The 21,367-nt window shown below is 36.4% G+C and overlaps 2 protein-coding genes across 2 annotated transcripts in view; one reads left to right on the forward strand and one right to left on the reverse strand.

Moving 5' to 3' along the window:
- The window catches only part of RHOQ (ras homolog family member Q), a 46,067-nt gene extending 34,817 nt beyond the window's left edge, over nucleotides 1–11,250 (forward strand). Inside the window, exons 3-5 of the mRNA XM_021001281.2 lie at nucleotides 4,605–4,769; nucleotides 5,539–5,634; nucleotides 6,304–11,250. Of these exons, the coding sequence (XP_020856940.1) occupies nucleotides 4,605–4,769; nucleotides 5,539–5,634; nucleotides 6,304–6,459 (417 nt within the window). The 3' untranslated portion in view covers nucleotides 6,460–11,250. The remainder of the gene's footprint in view (nucleotides 1–4,604; nucleotides 4,770–5,538; nucleotides 5,635–6,303) is intronic.
- The window catches only part of PIGF (phosphatidylinositol glycan anchor biosynthesis class F), a 45,032-nt gene continuing 30,315 nt past the window's right edge, over nucleotides 6,651–21,367 (reverse strand). Inside the window, exon 6 of the mRNA XM_021001279.2 lies at nucleotides 6,651–6,993. Coding sequence (XP_020856938.1) covers nucleotides 6,880–6,993 — 114 coding nt within the window. The 3' untranslated portion in view covers nucleotides 6,651–6,879. The remainder of the gene's footprint in view (nucleotides 6,994–21,367) is intronic.

Below are 21,367 nucleotides of genomic sequence, written 5' to 3' on the forward strand. Positions count from 1 at the left end.
CCTGGGTTAAGTGGTTATGATAGAAATTAATCAGATGCTGTTCTTTGCTCTCTAGAAGAATAATTTACAATTTAAAAGGGACAGGAAAGGCCCAAGAAAATGAAACATTAACACAATTGTATTCCTTTCAGGAAAAGCAGAGTTTAAAACTATACAAGCCTCAGTTTCAGTCCATGATACTGCTGATAAATAGTCAACTTTTAGCTAGTACTTTTACACACAGGTAGTGTGGTATACTGGGCATTGGACTTGGAGTCAGGAAGACCGACCCGAGTTCAAAAGCCACGTTAGACATTAAACTGTTACAATCTTGAGCAAACCACTGCTTCAGTTCCCTCTCTGTAAATTGGGGGTAATAATAGCACCTACCTCCCAAGGAGGATCAAATGAGTTATTTGTAAAGGGCTCTGCAAACCTTAAAAATGCTAGTTATTGTTATTTTATCTGTTTTCATATTCATGACAGCATTTACTCTGTAAGGCTTTTTACAAGTTGTGGATTGTTTTGTAATTTGCCAAAATGGCAGTCAGGATGAACTCTGGTCCGTTTTTTTTCTGCCATAAATACATGTTTTATGTAACCTTTGCATTTAATACCTGTTCTGATTAAAGTTTTCTTCTTGGTCCTTCTCCAGCAACAGTGTATGACTTTGCTCAAAAGCAACAGATTTGACTACAGTCCACTCTATTTTTAAACTTGAGGATAAAAGAAAAGACAGAGGAATTTCTGTGTCTCTCCCCTCATCTACCAGGTGGCAAATGCCAGAACAATCCTTCTGATTACAGATGTGCCCTACAAAAGCAGCACAATGAAATAAGGATTCGCATTGGCATCTTATTCATCAGCATTTTTATTAAGACAGGATCCAACGATTATTTTATCAATAGGCATCTTAACTTTTTTTTTTAAATTGTATCCTAATTCAGTGAAAACTGGTAATCCGCATATGGACAGGTAATCAGAGTCTGTCATTCCATGAGCATGCCAGATAAGTTTGTTATCGTGAATGTGGAGTTGGAAAGCCAGTGTGGTATAGTGGAGAGTGCATTACATTTGGGATTTGAAGAGTGAGTTTGGCTTAACAACTACTTAATATTTTGATCTGACTTAGAAAAAGATATAGCCAGCATGTTTATCAAATTTGCAGATGGGTTAAAAGAAAAACAAATTCTTTAGTATGAGAGAGACATGGCTACACAGCAGTTGATCTGAAAAAGATCTGGGGGTTTTAGCACACTTTGGGCTCAGTGGTTAGTGTAAGCACCGAATCATAGAACTTTAGGGGTCATTTAGTTAAGAACCTTCTTTTACAGGTGAGGAAACAGGCACAAATTGAAGTGCCTTGGCCAAGGCCACGTAATAGCAACAACTGACAAAGCTGAGACCTGAACCCAGGTCTTCTGACTCCAAATTTCATTTTCTTGTATAGCACTGAAATAGCAATTGAGAAATGCACGGTGGATGTATAGTCTGAAACATAATACAGATCATGAATTATACACGAAAACTAGCATAAATTATAATATAAGAGATGTTTGATAAGAAAATGTGGTGGACCAGTCATGTAGTGAAAGCCTGTGAGATGCACTGGTATTCATGGAACATCAGAAGACCTAGAAGTTAGGTGGACCCCGAGGGATAATTTGTTGGAAGGATATAGGTAAGTCATATAAGATAACATATGGGTGGATTGTGATCTATACTAACTGAAAGACTGCCCACACTGTTGAGATCAGGGATCCATTAAAGTATGAAGTTTCAAATACACAAACTCAACATCTATTTATAGACAAGACCTCAGAAGGTGTGAACATGTGAATTCCTGCTTCCCAGATTTAGACCAGATTGGTTATAGCACAGCTGTAAGGAACCCTAGACAGAGATAACCCTTCTTCTCCATTGTATATGTTGAGTCAGGGATAGCCAAGTAATCCACACATAAAACCCTGAGAAACCAATTATTAGTTGAAATTTTGCCAAATCTATGAGACATCTTCATTGTGTTCACTATCAAGTTATAAGTGAAGATCACATTTTCTGTGATAGATTGAGTAATGCAGTATTAGAGATTATTACTGGCATATCACAGAAACAGATATTTTTTAATGTTTTACTGATGTTTTTGATTTTTTTAAACTCGTCACAATACAAATCCCCATCAAATCCTCTCTTATAAAGAAGTAAAAAACAAAGTTGCAACAAAACCAACCACTGTGACTGACAGTACGTGCACTAATTTACAGCTTTCGTAGGGACAACCTTCCTAACAGAGCTAATCATGGAAGGAAATAGGTTCCTCTTGCTAAAAGTCTTCAATTCAAGGTTGGATAGCCACTTGTTGGTATGTGGTAGAGGATTATTTTTTCAGGTATTGGTTAGAATAGATGATCATTAAGTCCCCTTTCTCTGCTCTGAGGTTCTAAGACATGTGTGAGCTTGCGGAAGACCCTTAACCTTTCTCAATGCCAATGTACTCATTTAGAGACAGCAAGGTAGTTCAGTGAATAGTGTTGGGCTCAGAGGCAGGAAGACCTGAATTCTAATTCTGTTTCATCATTTATTAGCTCTATGATCGTGGGAAACTCACTGAACCTTTCTCAGCTTCAGTTTCCTCATCTGTAAAATGGGATTAATAATAGCTCCTACTTCACAGGGTGGTTGTGAGGATCACGTGAGAAAATATAAGTGATTTGTGAATCTTAAGGTTCTATATAAATGCTAGTTATTATTATTATCATCTGTAAAATGAATATAATAATAGCTGTACCACTAAGAGTTGTTGTGGGGATCAAATTAGAGATATATGTAAAATACATTATAAACTATAAACTGCCATACAGGTTATTATCATTGCATGTCTTAAGTATAGTGGATTCAAGGTCATATGATCAAAAGCATAAAACCATACCTGAACTTACTGCTATATACTATACAATTTTTGAGGCAGCTTGGTGGCTCAGTGGATAGAGCACTAGGCCTAGAGTCAGGAAGACTTGAATTTAAATCTAGCCTCCAATGCTTACTAATTGTGACCCTAGGCAAGTCACTTAACTCTGTTTGCCTTCATCCACTGGAGAAAAAAATGGCAAAATGCTCCAGTATTTTTGCCAAGAAAATCCCATGAATGGTTGGACACGGCTGAACAACTGAACACATATCATTTTTAATACAGAACTACATAAAATTTTTTTTGAAGGTGACAGGAAAGATGAAATAACAAATAGGAATTATTTTATATTTTGGATTTATATCCCCAGTGCCCAGCACATAGTAGGTGCTTTTTTTAAAAAAAGGGCAATTTGGGGTTAAGTGACTTGCCCAGGGTCACACAGCTAGTAAGTGTCAAGTGTTTGGTCTGAGGGCAGATTCCTGACTTCAGGGCTGGTGCTCTATCCACTGCGCCACCTAGCTGCTCCAGTAGGTGCTTTTAAAAATGCTGTATTGATTGGCAGGTTCTGCTAAGCTGCAGAAAATTCATGCAGAGTCCTGGTGACCAACTGTCTTCATCTAAGACCTAGTCTAGCTAGCAGTGGAAAGCCTCATTCAGAAGGCTGGCCACTTTATGTTAACTTTTTTGGCTACAGCAACCTGTGAATCAGGTACCAATGCAAATAGGCTCTCAGTCCTGTACAGCCTCGTGGAAGGGTGGATGCTCAATGGAAAAGTGTACTCAAAAATACAGAGAAGAATCATGTAAGATGAGGGCACTGACAGAGATTCTCCTACAGCCTGTTACATTAATCTCAGATCTACCAAAGTACTATAAGTCGAATGGTAGTGGGATGGGGTATCAGGAGTGGCTAGAGGGCCAGCCTCTGGAATCAGCAAGGCCCCTGACACAGCCTGGCTGTGACCTTGGGCCCAGATTCTCCACTTCCCAGTGCCTCAGCCTGTTCTCAAAGACTATATAAGTTCCAAACAGTTTCTTGCCTGGGAGCTCCCTGCTCTGATGAAATCATAGGTCTGGGAAAATATAGTTTTAATGATTTTTTTTCTTAAAAAGATAATTCTGTCCACCTATTTTTTAAAAAAGGATTAGCCTGATCCATACAGTACACAATATGCTTAATATGTAAAGAGAATCTTGAGCTAGGAGATCCCAAGTTTTGAACTTAAGCATAAGCAATGACTTTCAGTAACCATTATTCTCAGGGTTGTTTGTTGTTAATGATATTATCATACTTTTCCTCTGCTCACACAGCCCCATCCCCCACCCAATAAAGTAAAAATATTGTAATCAAAGGGTAGCTAGGTGGCACAGTGGATATAGTGCTGGTCCTGCAGTCAAGAAGACCTGAGTTGAAATCCAGACTCAGACTAGCTGTGTGACCCTGGGCAAGTCACTTGACCTTATTTGCCTCACTTTCCTCATCTGTAAAATGAGCTAGAGAAGGAAATCGTAAACACTTTGACTGTATTTGCCAAGAAAACCCCAAGAGGGGTCACAAAGAGTCAGACAGACTGAAAACAACTAAATGTTTTTCATCAAACATGTGAAAAATGGAATTAAAGTATTTTGAGTAGCCATGTGTACACGTTCAATTTGTCTGCTGTTCCTGGATATTTTACTTTAAAAGCAACAGAGTTTTCTCCTTTTTCCCCAGGAAGACTATGATCGCCTGCGACCTTTATCTTATCCTATGACTGACGTCTTCCTTATATGTTTTTCTGTCGTAAACCCAGCCTCCTTTCAAAATGTGAAGGAGGAGTGGGTACCGGAATTAAAGGAATATGCACCGAACGTACCCTTCTTATTAATTGGAACTCAGGTATCTCTTCCCTTTCTGTTCTGTTCTTAGCTTTCCTTTTGCCTGAGTAACCATCTGACAGAGGTTTGATCATGTCGCTTGCTCAGAAACCAATGACACCTCACTGCCTCAGTTACAAAAAAATCTAGCCTCATCTCCTGCTGCCCAAAGCCAAACTAGATGAGTCAGGATCCTTGATACTCAACCTGCTGAATTCCTACCTGACTCAAAGCCTAGCCATTACCTTTGATTTCTCCACCAGAAACAAATTCCCTTTATACTCCTCCAGAACTTTGGGACCTTTCCTTTAGCATTTATTGCATTCTCTCCTTAAACATATTGCTATATGTATATATTATATATAGTCATATATAACTAAAAATAATTTTATATCCCCTACCAAATTGTGAGCTTAAGGACAAGAAAGGCATCTTGTTATCTTGTATCCCCTCAGTGCCTAATACATAAGAAAACATGTTTAAACTCAGTTTCTGTCCAAGAAAAAAGAGATTCCCCGTAGCTGCTGTAGTTGGTTGGGGAGATTGTCTGGGTCACTCAGATGGCTGCAAGGTTTTATCAAGTAATCCAGATTGTTTCACCTTTGGAGTAGGAATAAGTTCTATAGTCAGTTTGGAGAAAGTCATGCTGGAATGAGCAACTACAATAGTTTGGGGAAAAAAACCAACACACCCTTTTAATCTATTTTCTTTAGGAATGTGGGAAATAAGTAGGAATGAATTATTTAACCTTGAAAAGGCTTGTAATTTTGGTATGTTACCGATCTTTTTAGATTGATCTTCGAGATGACCCCAAGACTTTAGCAAGACTGAATGATATGAAAGAAAAACCTATATGTGTGGAACAAGGACAAAAACTAGCAAAAGAGGTAAATGGATCATTCTCTTGGCTATCTTTTTTCAGGTAAATCTATTATTAAGATGCATAAGGTAAAAATAATGTCAGAGATGAACCTATGAATACCAGCCTATACTTTCTTCTAAAAAGTAAACTTTTAACAACTCAGAAATATGGGCAGACAAGTCAGAGAAAATTAAAATGCTTAAAGAATTTTTTGGTCGCTAGTTAAGACAAATGACAAATAACCATTTAGAAGGTGAAAGAAACAGTACATTCATCTAATTAGTAGAGCAGCTGCAGAGTTTCAGTAACTTTTCAAACAAAATTATCAGTCTTGCAGCTTGGTTTAAAAGTAACTAATTCATGATCTTAACTTCTTGTAGAATTAATTACTCATTATGGCAATAGTGGCACATATAAGACCTTTCTATTAGAATTCTTAGTAGCCTCTAGATTAAACCTAAAAGAAAACTGAGTATTTTGGTTCTGCCTTTGTACTAATAGGAAATTTATACTGTTCCTTGTAATAGTCAAGTAGAAATTAATGGAAATAGGGTATCTTTCAAATATTAAAAAAATCTTTATCAGAAGAGAGGAATGAAATATTTTAGAGGGCATTTTTTTCAAGCAAAAAATCCATACTAATTTGCTTTGGAAAACTTAAAAATGCCTAATTATTGACCTTTTCCCCCCACAGATAGGAGCATGCTGCTATGTGGAGTGCTCAGCTTTAACACAGAAGGGCCTGAAGACGGTTTTTGATGAAGCTATCATAGCCATTTTAACTCCAAAGAAACACACAGTGAAAAAAAGAATAGGATCAAGATGCATAAACTGTTGTTTAATCACGTGAGACAGGTCTGCACTGGCCAGGAATACCATGTATTTCTCTCCCACTCTAGGAAACGGTACAGATAAACCTCTTGCAGGTAAAGTTTAGAAGTTGAGGTCAAGAAAGTAAACTGCCTTCAGAAATCTGCAAAGTTTATTAAGAATAAGGCCATCTACAGGCCAGGAAGCAGCCAACAGCATCTGAAGCCACAATCTATTACAAATACTTTATTTCAGCTAGAAGGTACAATCTCTCAGGGGTTTCATAGTTTAAAAAGCTACAACCACACCATGTTGCAACTGCATAAAAAATGCTGTAAATGGAATTGCTTGGCTCTGTAGTAATACTTCAGAAGGTTTGAATCTTCTGCTTTGACCACATAAATTTCTGCACAGTCTGTATGGAATATGCACAAAGAAACGCCTTCTCTTTTTGCTCCACTTATCTGCTCTTGTATGTGAGCTGTTTCCTGTTCCTGTAAATCCATACAGGGGAAATGAGAAGACCAGCCACGTACCCACAGGTGGCTCCCAGCGTACAGGAGATGGGCCAGACCTAAGGAGAGAGTGTGGGAGACAAGAGGGAAAATGTTTTATCTTGTACTTGAGCACAAGTTCTGTGTAATCTAAACATTTCTATTTTAAAGCTTAACATGCTTTCCTAATGAACGCCAAAACTGTAATAAGATTATACCTGCATTTATCACGAACACTAAGTTCTGTACAGTTTTTAGTTAATGTGCAATTAAGATGTATCTGGACTTCTGCCAACTGTAGATTTAGTTTGATGCTCCCAAAACTTGCATGAGAAACATGCTAAAACTTAAGTTTTGGGTCAGACTTATTAAATATCTTCCCACGTTGCTGTATATCTTGGGCTCAATTCAGATCTTCAAATCAGTTCATTTTTATAAAAAAAAAAATTCTTGCCCTGTTGCTATGGATGTGTACACTGGATGAATAAGAAGGAACATGTGATCACCAAACAGAAAAATCTTTAAACTATATAAAATAGGGGAAGAGACCCCAAAATCAAAACATGTTACATGAAATTTTATTACAGAACAGATGCTGTCAAAACAAGTCCTTTTGGGAACCCCTCCCTGCCAAAAGAGCTAAGATTGAATGTCCTATAAGTTTCATTTCAGAATTGGTAATAAGATGATAAATACACAGAGCTAAAATGGACTTAGTGATCATCTAGATCAGAGATTCTTCATCTCATTTGTTTCATGACCCCCTCTCAGAATGTTTTTATATGCATAAAACACAAAAGAATACAAAGGAAGCCAATTATTGAAATAGTTATCAAAATATTTTAAAAAACAAGTTCATGGTCACAAGGTTAAGAACCCCCAACAGATTCTAGACCAACCCCCTCCCTCATTTTAATGGCTGGGAACACTTGGGGTTCACAGAGATGAAAGGATTTGCCCAAGATTACAAAGGTGGTAAGTGGAAGAACCAGAATTTGAAACCAGATCTTGACCTCCAGCTCCTGTACTCTTAACACTAGTCTTTTAATCAGGTTCTTGAGCCTTACAATGACAGAAGTAAGGAATGTTGATTTTATTTGCCTATTGGTTCACAGAATTTCAGAGTTGGAAGGGACTTGAAGGCCACCAGTCCAAACCATATATGAAAAAGGATTCTCTCCACAATGATGCCCTATAAGTAGCCCTCTGGCTTTTGTTCAAAGAGCTCAAGTAAGAGGGGGAAATCACTTATGTTCCAAAATATCCCATTTCCCCCTTTTAGTTTCTCTTTACATTAAGCCTAAATTTTCTTCTCCTCAACTTCTACCTTAATTTGTAGCACCCAGAACTGAAGATTCTAGTTCACATATGGTTTAATTTGCTTTCAGACAAACTTCTGCCGTAACCACTTTCCCACTCTGGACTCATGAAAATGACTGGTTGAATCCAAATTAGTCTTTACATTTATTCTTACTAAATTTCATCCTTTTGGATTTGGCCTAATATTCTATACCATCAAGATCTTTAGAATCCTATCCTCCAGTGTATCAGCTGTCCCTCACAATTCTGAGTCATCTGCATATTTAAAGAGCACATCATCCGTGCCTCTATCCATGATAAAAACACCAAACAGCACAAGACCAAGCACAGATCCCCACAGCACTCCACTGGAGTCCTCCTAAGCTGATGCCAAACCATTAAAAATGACTCTCTGAACCCTCCCAATCATTCAGCTCATTCCAAATTCACCTAAACGTACTTACCAGCTAGCTCATGGTTTTTTTCCCCTCCATTTCCTCCCACAAGAATAGCATGAGATATCAAATACTTTAGTAGCAATCACATACAAAAATGAAATGTAGTAAAGTCTGACATGTCCTGTTCATGTGGATCTTTCATCACCATGCTTCTTTTTCTATAAGTTCACTACTTTCTGGGACTTTCCCAGGAACTGACATCTGCTCATAATTGGCAGAGACCATTTTCTTCACAACTTTAAAAAATGAAGACATAGGCCTTTCTCCAATCCTGTAGTAGCTCTCCTATTTTCTTGGTATAGGTTGCACAATCTTGAGGAAAAGGACCAGTTGGATTTTGTTTGTTTTATTTTAAATGTATTCATCTGTAAGTATGTATTTCAGTATACTGGAACTTCTAGTCCTTGAAGTGCATACCATGGTACTACTTTAAGGTAATACTGAAGTAGTCTTTATAGCACGGTCCTCTTGGTAAAGGAACCTCTTTGTTAGGGGTCCATGACAGACTGGCCTAATACTGAATAACAACACTCTTAGGTAATCATTCAAATAAGGCTCAATTATACAAAGGGTAGTCAGTAATTAAAGCAAATTTTCATTTTTATCAAGTATTTATTGAATATATACACCACTACATACCCTCATTACTTTGTCTAAATATACAGTATGTGCTCAAATCACCTTCTTGACTGCACTTCTTATATAAACATATAGTCAGGCAAATTTAACCTAAGACTACCCTACCACCATTTTTCCCCCCTTGACTGTAAAATGTTAACTATCCCTTTCTATATTTCAATGTCAGGATAACTCATCTGATTCAAGTAGCTAAGAGTATTGTAGAATATCTCCTAGTGTTTATAGCCCAAATCATGCTTTCTATTATATTCAGTTTGATTTCTATAAGATTCTAGGCATAAGCTGATTAGTTAACCACAAGACTGCATATTTCTGGGTAATGGAACACTAGATGTTCCCACTTGAAAAATGTTTCAGTACTTAAATGTGCTGTCATTAAATTAATAATATAATGGCTCACTGTATGTTAAGCCTATAGGAAATGTTCTTTTTTTAATACAAAGGCTTCTGCATAATAATAAATATTTACATCATGCTTCTCAGTTTATAAAGTGTTTTCCTTACAACAAGCCTGTGAAGCAAAGTGTATTATCCCCATTTTACAGATGAGGGAAACTGCTCAGATGGGTTAAGTGATTCCTAAAATAAGATCCTACCTCTCAACATTCACACAAGTAGGAAGTGTTAAGAGTTGGGACTTGAACCTAGCTGTTCCAAATCCAGTGATCTTTTCACTACACCACTTTACAGGATTATTTTGCCCAGTAAAAAAATTATTTTTGTATCATCTAAGTTGTTGGAGAAATGATGACTTTGGAGTCAGAAGGCCCAAGTCTGAATATTGGCTATTTCCCCATATTTTCCTGGGTGACCATGGGCAAATCCTTCAGCCTCTCTGGGCACTAATTTCCTCACCTGTAAAGTGAAGGAGATTGAAGAGATGATCTCTATGGTCTAGCTCTAAAGTCTTATGAACCTATCATCTAGAACAAGAACAGTGACCACTTACCATTTTCAGTTAGATTTGGCAGACTGTTGCTTTTAGATCATAACCATGGACAGATTTTTTTTTTATGGAGTAAATGGAATCTTCAGAAACCTAGCTGAGCTTATTTAGAATATCCAAGCTTATTAGATGATAAACTTCAAAGCTTAGAATTTCTATGAAGACAGGTCAGATTTAGAACAATGAATCCCTGAAGTACCTGCATTATTTGAATTTGCACTGCATAGTTCCATCGGGCTAAAATCAACTGCCATATTTTACATAACAGTGCAAATTCAAATACATGTAACCTCTCCTGGCTGAGGAGGCAGGAGACCCAAGTTCTTACTGCAGCTCTGCCATAACCTTATGCAGGTCACCTCACCTCTTTAGGGCTTATTTTCCTCACCTATAAAATGAGCTCCTTCCAACTCTAAAATTCTAAAGATTCTAATTGTACCTTGGTTGCTTCATAAACATTTTTAGACCATTAGGCTTTCATCTTCACATTCCAAAGACAAATGATTCATTCATTATTGGTCTTTAGAGCTTTAGCAAAGATGATAATGTCATCTGTGATTCTGAGGTGCCTTAGGTTGTATTCTTGAGCTTGATGAATTTGGGGTGATTTGTCCTCTATTCAAAGCTTTTAAAATAAGCATTTTCTTATGGAAAGTCCTAGTTATGCTACTTTAACTCAACCAAAGATTTTGGGGTTTTTTTTTGTTGTTGTCGTTAATATTAGGTCACTGGAAATGGCCTGAGTAAAACTCCAAGGCTTGAGGATTTTTTTTTTAAAGACAATGAAGGCAGTTCCTTGGAAATAAAATAAAACCATATTATAGTAATATGAGCTAACCTGGAAGACCACTCTGAAATTACATTTTCAAAGGAATTAAGTTTGATTATACAAATGCAGGAAGTAAATCCAAATAACTTAAATTGTTCTTTTATTGCTTAATATAAATCCTGTTTTAATGAATAATAAACTTATAATTAGTATTTTTTGCACAAAATGTGGTGAAGTCTTTAAAAATATTTTTTTCTCTCTGAAATTGTTTTATATTCTCTGCTTAGTGCATTATCTTTTACCTTTTACAGCAAAGTGAACCTCAGCCCAGAGTAGGTTAAGCTTTCAAAAATTCCAGGTTCAGGCACTAGCCTGAATGAAGCTTTATCATAGAGTATTTTAGTAACCTTTGTTTCAAAACAGTGCTTCTATGTGCAGTAACATTATTAAACTTAAATACAAAATAACAGTTCTGTTTTTCCTAAGTGAATATTTTTTTGGTCCCATATTAACTCCTCCTAGATGACAAATAAATGAATATGCAGAGTTTAGGATGTGTGCAAAGCATCAAACTTCTTATCCTGTATAGTAGTAGCCTGTATTTAAAACTAAATAACAAATTTTTTTCTATTAAGGAGAACTTGTATTAGTTTTCTTTCTTCCCTTTATTTTCACTTTTCCTTTTATCTACCTAATATGGTCAGAAAGTCCAAACCACTTGTAGTCAACAAGTTCAGACCACTTGTAGTCTATTAAAATACAAAAATATTTTCAAAGGCTTGGTAGATCTTCCTTTTAGCTGCCCAGTCAAATTCCAATTTGGGTAAATGAATCTACTCTTTGTAAATCCCTATCTAATTTCAGGCCTATGCTCCTCTGCTGACATTTGTCTAACATTCATTGTATTATCTATAAATAGCTGAAATTTTTTCAAACTTGTGGTCAAATAACCAAAAAACCCCAAAATTCTATTTTTAAATGACTTGTTTAGAATCATCACAATTATGATTCTGAAATACTGCTTTTCAAAATTATGTCATAGATTTAGCAAAATACTGTTGCCTTGCCACCAGCAATTAAAACTACTCCCTCCCTGATATGGAGGAAAGAAAACGCCTAGCTTCTGGGGCATGTCCTAAAGCCATCCCAGATCAGGCATACATTACGACTGCTTAGGCTTACTTTACCGTCCCAAGAGAGGCCATATTCCAACTTAACAGGTTATTTTTCTTTCTATTACATTATGATTTTATTAAATTAAATAGTGTTTGAAATAAATGGGCCAAGACTATGGTATGGGAATATGTTTGTTAAGCAAGACTTCATCTTACATCATTTTTATAGTAGTAGAATTTAACCTAAAACAAGAAACAGTAAAAGGCAGTTGATTTGTAGCAAAGGAGATCAATGGCAAATGGAACATTGCCATAAGCCCCAGACTTTGTGAAAGATTGCTATTAACTGGCCACTCCCACTCAAGATTTCTATTAATGCTCTCCATTAAAAACTAAGAAATGCCAATATGACAAATACCATCTTTTCTTCAAATGTTACTTCTACTTAATGTCTTATTTCCATGGTTTTGATAGCAATGACGATATTTTATACAAAGGGTACCTTCTGTTTTTCTGTCTTAAAGAGTCTTGATTTAACATGATAGACTCAACAAGCATTATTTGCCTATTATGTGCTAGGCACAGAAGATATAAACACAAAAGTGAAACTGCTGCCTTCAGTATACTTACATTTGATCAAAAGAAACATATACATAGAGACAGATATTTATACAAGCAAAATACAAAATAAACAGAGTAATGAGTGAGAGGAAGGTACTACAAAAAAAAGTTTATGTTTTTTTGCTCAAGAGGCATGATGGTATAATGCAAAGAGATGGATTTGGAGCCAGAAGACACAAGTTGTATGCCTTTGGGCAAATCACCTAACAGTAACACTGTACTGGCATCGTGGTTTAGTGGAAAAAGGATTTGAAGTCTGGACCGTGATTCAAATCCTAGCCCTGCTACTTCCTATCTGTATAGGCACTGTTTCTTCACCTGTGAAATAAAGTGGTTGGAATAGATGATTTCCAAGGACAGTTTTGCTCTCTTGCTATAACTGACCCCCAGGTGGGACAATCAATTAACAAGCATTTATTAAGAGACTACTACCTGTCAAGCACTGTGCTGGGTGCTAGGGATAATAACACAAATACAAAACAATCAAACGATCCTTACTTTCGAGGGATTCATGGTCTATCAGATACAACTCTACTGTCACAACCTGGGATGGCCAACTAGTCTTTTGTTCTCTAAAACAGAATAGAGGAATAAAGTCCTGCATAAAAGACATGTCCAAACTTTTGCTAAAACAATCTTAAAAAAAACCCCACCATTCTGTGTGTATTCATATAGATATGTACATATTTAAATATGTATTTATGTGTTCATAGTTTCTATGAGCCCTTCCCTTAGTTGTATGACTTGCCTTTCATATCATTTTCTTCCTGTTTCACTGTTGTATTTTTTCCTTTTTGATGTCTTTCGTCTCATAGAAAGACCTTATAGATGTATCACATTGCCCTTATTACATTACTAATAGAAATGCAAAGGGAATAAGTCCTTGTATGGCACCTACTACATGTCAGTCACTGTTCTAAACACCTCACAGGGGCAGCTAGGTGGCGCAGTGGAAAGAGCACCAGCCCTGAAGTCAGGAGGACCTGAGTTCAAATCTGGCCTCAGACCAAACACCTGACACTTGCTAGCTGTGTGACCCTGGGCAAGTCACTTAACCCCAATTGCCTAAAAGCAAAAAAATTAAAAATTAAAAAAAACACTTTACAAATATCTGATTTGATCCTCGCAACCCTTCAAGGTAGGTGTTGTATCTCTACTTTAAAGTTGAGGAAACTGAGGCAAACAGAGGTTATGTGAACTGCCCAGCATCACACAGGTAGGTCAGCATCTGAGGCTGGATTCAAGGTCAGGTCTTCCTGACTCCAGGCCCAACTGCTCCACCTTGCTGCTTTTAAACAACAGAGGAAATATGTTTCAGCAAATCCATACCTAGAGAGTAACTGATATCCTGGTTTAAAAGATCTTACTAGTTGCACCTAAAATATTCAAGTTTTATACAGGTGTTTAACAAATGCTGAATTGAACAGAATTCAATATTTAGCTTAGAATTTAATTCTGTTAGGTTAAATGAAGGGAGACACAATTTCATCCTTAAAAGATCAGACTAAATTTATCAGAATAACACAGCTAGGCATTAGTTTAGAATAACTAATTTGGATTTGGAGAAGGCATTTGGTCCAAGGAATTATTTTTTAAAATTACCAAATAAAAGGCACATCTCTTCAGACAAGTAGAAAACAAAATAATGCTACTGGCCAAGGTATTCTAATGAATTTTTGAAAGAAATGTCAAAATCCAGTATTGGATTTTAGTATAAAATCCAGCAAAAATTTATAAAATAAAATTTTAGTATGAAGCCCAGCAATTTTTAAAGCTGCTATTCAAAGAGAACAGTTAACTACACTAAATGAAATTTTTAAAAACTTTGTTTATTCTAGGAAGTAACCTTTTCCCCATATTTGCTATTTTAAAGATAAGTTGTGTATTATTTTTCATTAAAATCAAGTTACTTGTGTTTTCTTAAAACAATTCATCAAAACTCACAAGGAGATCATTTGGTTCTCAAAGTATCTAGTCTGTCAGCATGCAATACTGATTTTTTACTTATAAATAAAAGCATTTAAGAATTTAATCATAAGAGCAAAAGTAAAGGAGAAAAAACAGGTTTCAAAATCTTAATTACAGTAATCATAAAACATGTTCCATAATAAAAAACTTTGCAGGTATCTTTTTTAATATGAATCAAAATGATTGCCAAAAATCATTCTGAAAAATGTCAAAAAATCTCTTATGTATACATTCTAAAATCATACTAACTCTGTGATCTGACAGTTCTGAAGATTTCAGTTCTAAATCATTAAGAAAAAAGATTCCAAGTAAGCATTTAAGTAAGAATTAAAATAACATTTATGGGCACACAATTATCAGTTAAGAGTCCAGAAAATGGAATCATTTCCAGTATTTATAAAATAATGTTAACGTAACAAGGACTTAAGATTTTGTACAGTCTTTTTGCCTAATTTTACCAACACTTGATGTCTGAACTAAAACATATTTTGTGCTTTAAGATTTTAAAAATCAATTTAGGAATACAAATAATGTAGGTGACAGTTACTGGGTATTATTAGCTTTCTAATTCAGTTACCCATATTTTTGGATGAAAATTTTGCCATGTCCTCTAGGTCTCTTATTCATGCCTTATAGATTTTTAAAATTTGCAATTACCAATTTTAAAATGTCATCATTTGCTTTTTGCATATATTTCACCACATAGCTACATATGCCAGCTTATGAATAACCTCCGGGTGAGTTGGTCAGGGGAAAGACAGGTAAAATATAGATGGCTACTTGATACTCAAACTGTAAAAATATTCTTAAGTATGTCTGCAAATTTCTTATGTCTCACATTCTATTTTCTGTATTCTTTTAAAGACAAACGTATGTGGCATATTTGAATTTGAAATGAAAGAATTATACTTAAAGTGAAAATATGTTACAATCTCCAATCTACAAATATGTAAATGTTTAGATGTCTAACTCTATGATGACAGAGATCAAAATTAGAATAAAATGAATAGGCAGCTGCCAATGCAACATATTTTAAAATAATGTCATGCCCATGACCTAAAAAACACCAGAAGGGTTGTCCCTTTGCCCTATACATGCAACCACATTTAATAAATATTATTCTTCACATCATGTATCCTGGGAATAAAAACTAAAGAGAGTGAACTCTCAGGAGCTTAGGAAGGTTGCACTGAGAATCAGACAATTAGCCATTAACAGATATGTAGGCGAAGCCAGACTTCCAATGCCTTGCTCTTATTGTTTATTCCTATGTTATAAAAGTGACAGAAACACAAATACTCTTTTTGAAATCAGCAATTAATAGATGTGAGTTAGCTTCATTAAAGATGAAAACATACATATTATGCTAGTAATGGGGTTAAACTAAGTTTACTCTGTTTAATTTAAAAGCTTAAGTAAAATTAGAAGTTCTGACAATTAGTATATATTTTCCACACTCAAAAATAAGGAAAATTACTGATGTTGTTTCCAAGTTGCTCTCATTCATGTTATGTGTTATAGGGGGAAGTGGCATATAATATGTAAATGAAAGCACTGAGGACACTGAAAACTACTACCTTCAGATAAGATAGACCCAAAGTTGGAACTAGTCATCTACTTAATTTATCCATTGGGTCTTAGAACTATAGCTTATCAAAGGGAAATGCCTGAAGCTTTAAGGTCTCACAACGTACTTTTTTTTTTTTTTTTGGCTAGGCAATGGGGTTAAGTGACTTGCCCAGGGTCACACAGCTAGCAAGTGTCAAAAGAATCTGAGGTCAAATTTGAATTCAGGTCCTCCTGACTCCAGGGTTTTATCCACTGCCACTTAGCTGCCCCACACAATATACTTTCTAATGTGTTTCACTGTTTGTAGGGTAGATTGTGTCAGTTACAAATACAAGTAGCTTTGCATTTGCATTCCAAAGGGCCCTCTTTTAAATTCTGATGAAGTCTCTGCTGGTCATGAATGCTAATGTTCTTCCAGTATTCACTGAAATACCCCTTCAGTTGGCAGGTTTCTGAATATAGGAACGAAAAGATTAAAGTATAGATCAACCTTATCTTTTTCTGGTGGTACAGCTATATTCAATTTTACAAACATTTATAAGCTAATGTATCTCAGGCACTCCATTAGGCTCTGAAGACAATGATTTATGCATACACTCATGGACAAAGTTTCTCTAGTAACATTCAAACATTCAAGAACTTTATGTGTACATAGAATCATGTAACAAATGTGTAAAGAAAGGGTATAAATATGAGAGATGCTGATTAGGGGTAAGAAGTAAGAGTCAGTCCTTAGTCATGGGGAAGAAAGTAAAATTAAATAAATCTTACAGGGATGCAGCCCAAGACCTTGCCTTCCTTAACTAGGACTTTAATCAAATGGAGTAGTAATAAGCCAGACAATGCTAGTAGCCATGGTTACATCAAAATAAAATTGTTAGTGTATCAACATGATTGTTATTTAGTCACAGCCACCACTGAAGTCCACACACCATTTAATTTCCTAGTAAATATATCCAGTAAAAGGGGGAATTTATTTTAGTACAAGATATATTTAAACCAGAAAAACAGCTATGTTGCAGGGTGCTCCAGAAGTCTCAGTGTGTAAAAGAAAACATTTTACTTAAAACATATCAAACCAAGTCCATAAAACTGATGCTAATCCTTGAATACAGCCAATATAAATTTTTAATAATGTTATGTCATGACCCTGATTTTGATTTACATAAAAATATTTTGTACTATCTAGCACTTAAATTTTGCTCTTTGTCTAAGTTTTGGGGGAAAAAATCTATGCTTAACAAATATTAATTACTGTGTGAAGCTAGGCAAGGCACTTCTCTTGTATAGCCTCAGGCTATTGTCTAATTTGTAAGTTACAGAGTAAGGATTGATCTTCATTGGTAGTTGTTTCCTCACTGAGAGTTTACCAAACCAATGAAATCACAGGTCCTGTCCAGAAAAAAAAAATGTAATTTCTACAAATGAAAATGACTAAAAATAGGGACAATAGTATTTATTTTGCTGGCATTTATAAAGAGCTTTAAGGCTCAGAAAGCACCTTATATGTTATTTCATTTGAACCTCACCACAATACCCTCATTTTACATATGAAGAAATTGAGGCCCAGAAAGGTTAAGTAACTTGCTCAGGGTCGCCTGCTAATACTCGTCTGAGTACAGATCTGAACTCAAATCTTCCTGCTTGCCCCCTGGCTCTCTCAATTCAATAAAATGTTCAAATAAATAAGTTAAACTTTATTTATCCCATCTGGGGGGGAAAATGCTGTTTCACATGGGATTTTTCTTTTCCAAATAGTTGAAGGTTACTCCTTATTCCCCAAATGCTTTATTTTTTTAACAACTTTTGATAGATCTTTCTAAAATGCCCAAGATTTGGAGGTTTTTTCTGCAACAGTTCTATAAGCAAGTACAGTTTGGGCTCTTTAGCTACAAACTGTTCACTCTTTTCACTCGTGCCCGCCTCTTCGTGACCCCATTGATGTTTTCTTGGCAAAGACACTGAGGTGATTTGCCATTCCTTCTCCAGCTCACTTTACAAATGAGGAAACCGAGGCAGATAGGGTTAAGTGACTTGCTCAGGGTCACCCAGCTAGTATCAGGCTGGATTTGAATTCAGGTCTTCCTGACTCCAGGCCTAGCACTCTAATGACTGTACCACCTAGCTGCTGACTTAGCTACGTGTAGAAAGACAATTTTTTCCTAGTTAAATGACAGACACCTGTTTTTTAATTACTACAGAAATGTGATATAGAAGAGCACTACACATAAATTTTTTTTTTTTGCTTTTTAGGCAATTGGGGTTAAGTGACTTGCCCAGGGTCACACAGCTAGTAAGTGTCAAGTGTTTGGTCTGAGGCTGGATTTGAACTCAGGTCCTCCTGACTTCAGGGCCGGTGCTCTATCCACTGCGCCACCTAGCTGCCCCAAGCACTACACATAATTAATAGGATTTACATGACTTGTTTTACACCAAAAAATGTAATCATTAAATATGTCCCAAACGTCTTTAATTTTGTGAAGGTTCCAAGAACCTAGGGGTACAAATATTCATATCTTTTAACCTGTTGATCACTTTCATTCAACTAAAATGTCATTTCTTCCCTCTAGTTTCTATCATACATGATGCCCTGATCCATGTCTTGAAAGTTACCCAAAAAAAGCCTTGAATTTTAAAGATAAGTCTCACAAGATTCTGCAAAAAAAAAAAAGTAACAAATTTAAGAGGAAAAAAAGTTCTTTCATATTAAAGTTGGCACAATGCCATCCCCACAACACTTTTTTTTTGTTTCTTTTCTTTTAGGCAATTGGGGTTAAGTGACTTGCCCAGGGTCACACAGCTAGTAAGTGTCAAGTGTCTGGTCTGAGGCTGGATTTGAACTCAGGTCCTCCTAACTTCAGGGCCAGTGCTCCATCCACTGCACCACCTAGCTGCCCCCACAAAACTTTTTTAAAAATTAGATGCTATTGTGTGCTATTAAACGTTAAAAGTTATATATAAAATACAGGCCTAACATAATACCATACTTATAGTACATGCCCCAAGAAACATTTGATTTGTGCACCATTCTAATTGTAACAAAACAGTGTTTTCCAAATATTTAAATTGTCAAAAAATTACGCTTTACATTTTTACCAAGGAGAAGATGACATATAGCAAATTCAAAGAACTGGTGGCTGCACACTGAGTGGGAAGGGAACAAGTTATGAACAAGACAGGAAAGGCAGGTTAGAGACAGAATGCAGAGGGCTTTAAATGACAAACTAAGGAATTTGTATTTTATACTGGAAGAAATAGAGCCAAAAATTCTCTTTGATTAGGGGAATAACATGGCCTGATCTATACTTTGGAAAGATTATTTTGGCAGCTCTGTGGAGGAAGGACTGACTGGACAGTAGAGCCCAGAAGCAGGAAGACCAGTAAGGAGGCTATCTCAACAGCTGAGGTGAGAGGTGATAAAGTATCTTAATTAGGGTAGTGACCATGTAAATGGAGAAAAAGACCCAGATAAGAGGGATATTATGTAGGCAGAATTGAAAGGACTTGGGAACTGATTGGATATGGGGAGTAAGAGAGAAGAGTTTAGAGTGACTAAATTTACTAGCCTGGGTGACTGGGAGGACAGGATTAGCAAATTATTACAAGACTCCAGGGAGATGATTAGAAGACTAAACCAGGGTGGTAGCTATGTAAGTGAATAGACAGTGGAAGATATGAAAGATATAATGGAAGTAAAACTGACAAGACTTGACAATTGACTGGGGGCCATCTGAGGTTATCCATACGGTTGATCAGAAATGTGGTAAAGGGTATCCACTGCCTCCAAAGACAGCCCACTCAAGTTCACAATAGCTGTAATTGTCACAACACTTCTTACATCAAGCCAAGATCAGCCACTCTATAACTTCTACTCATGGTCTTGGCTTCTGGGTCTTAGCAGAATTAAGTCCCTCTTCCATGTCACAGCCCTTCAAATGAGAGAAGCTATAATATCATCTTCTCCCTCTCCTCTTCCATCCCCCAGCCCAAAGTCTTCTCTCCAGACTGAATATCTCCAGTCCCTCACGTCTTTTATGACATGGTCTGGTCTCCAGTCTCCTGACCATCCTAGATTTCCTCCCTCGGTATGTTCCAGATTGTCTGTGTCCTTTCTAAAATGTGTTACTCACAAGTGAACATAATATTTGAGATGGGGTCCGAGGAGGAGCAGCACAACAGGATGATTCCTCCTTGGTTCTGGACACAATGCAGTCTCCCACAGCATTAGCTATTGTAGCTGCCAGGTCATACTACTGATTCAGTTTTAGCTAATAATCCACTAAGAGCTCCAGATCATTTTCACACCTAAACTGTCGTTTAGCCATGCTTCATTTCTCCTATACATATGAAGCTAAGTGTTTTTTTAACCCAAGTGTATAACATCATAAATTATTGTTATAAAGACTAATCTTAGGGAGATGCTGTGATATGACATGGTAGACAGACACTAGTCTTCAAGACAAGAGATCCAGATTCAAGTCCTTCTTCTGACACAATGGTTATATGACCAAGGGCAAGTCAGGTAACATTCTAGGCTTCCAGCCAATTCTAAGACTGTAAATTGCTAATCTGCATCACTAAAGAGATTTCCACGTGGGGAATTCCCTAGTCTAACAATATCATAGATCCAGGCCACAGGAAAAAAGTCATCTTGTTAAATTCAACCCATTATCCAAGTCCAGGGGTGGGGAACCTGTGACTTTGAGGCCACATGTGGTCTTCTGAAAGAGTTCAAGTTTTACAAAACAAATTCTTTTATTAAGGGGATTTGTTTTGTGAAGTTTGGATTCAGTCAAAGGGCCACACTTGAGGACCTAGAGGGCCACAGGTTCCCCACCCCTGGTTCTAGTCTATCAAGATCCTTTTAGATCCTGTCCTATGTCCTATTACCCTTCCTAACTTCAAGTCATCTTAAAATTTGACAAGCACGTCATTTATGCCATCATACAAATCATAAAAATGCTAAATAACTCAGAACCAAGGATACATCACTGCAATACTTTATAATATTCACCAAATTCCAAAGTATTTTATTTTAGAATATATTCCTACGCCCCAAAGATGATTACA

This window comes from Phascolarctos cinereus, unplaced genomic scaffold (assembly GCF_003287225.1).
Source record: "Phascolarctos cinereus isolate Bilbo 61053 unplaced genomic scaffold, phaCin_HiC Scaffold_2;HRSCAF=192, whole genome shotgun sequence".
NCBI lineage: Eukaryota > Metazoa > Chordata > Mammalia > Diprotodontia > Phascolarctidae > Phascolarctos > Phascolarctos cinereus.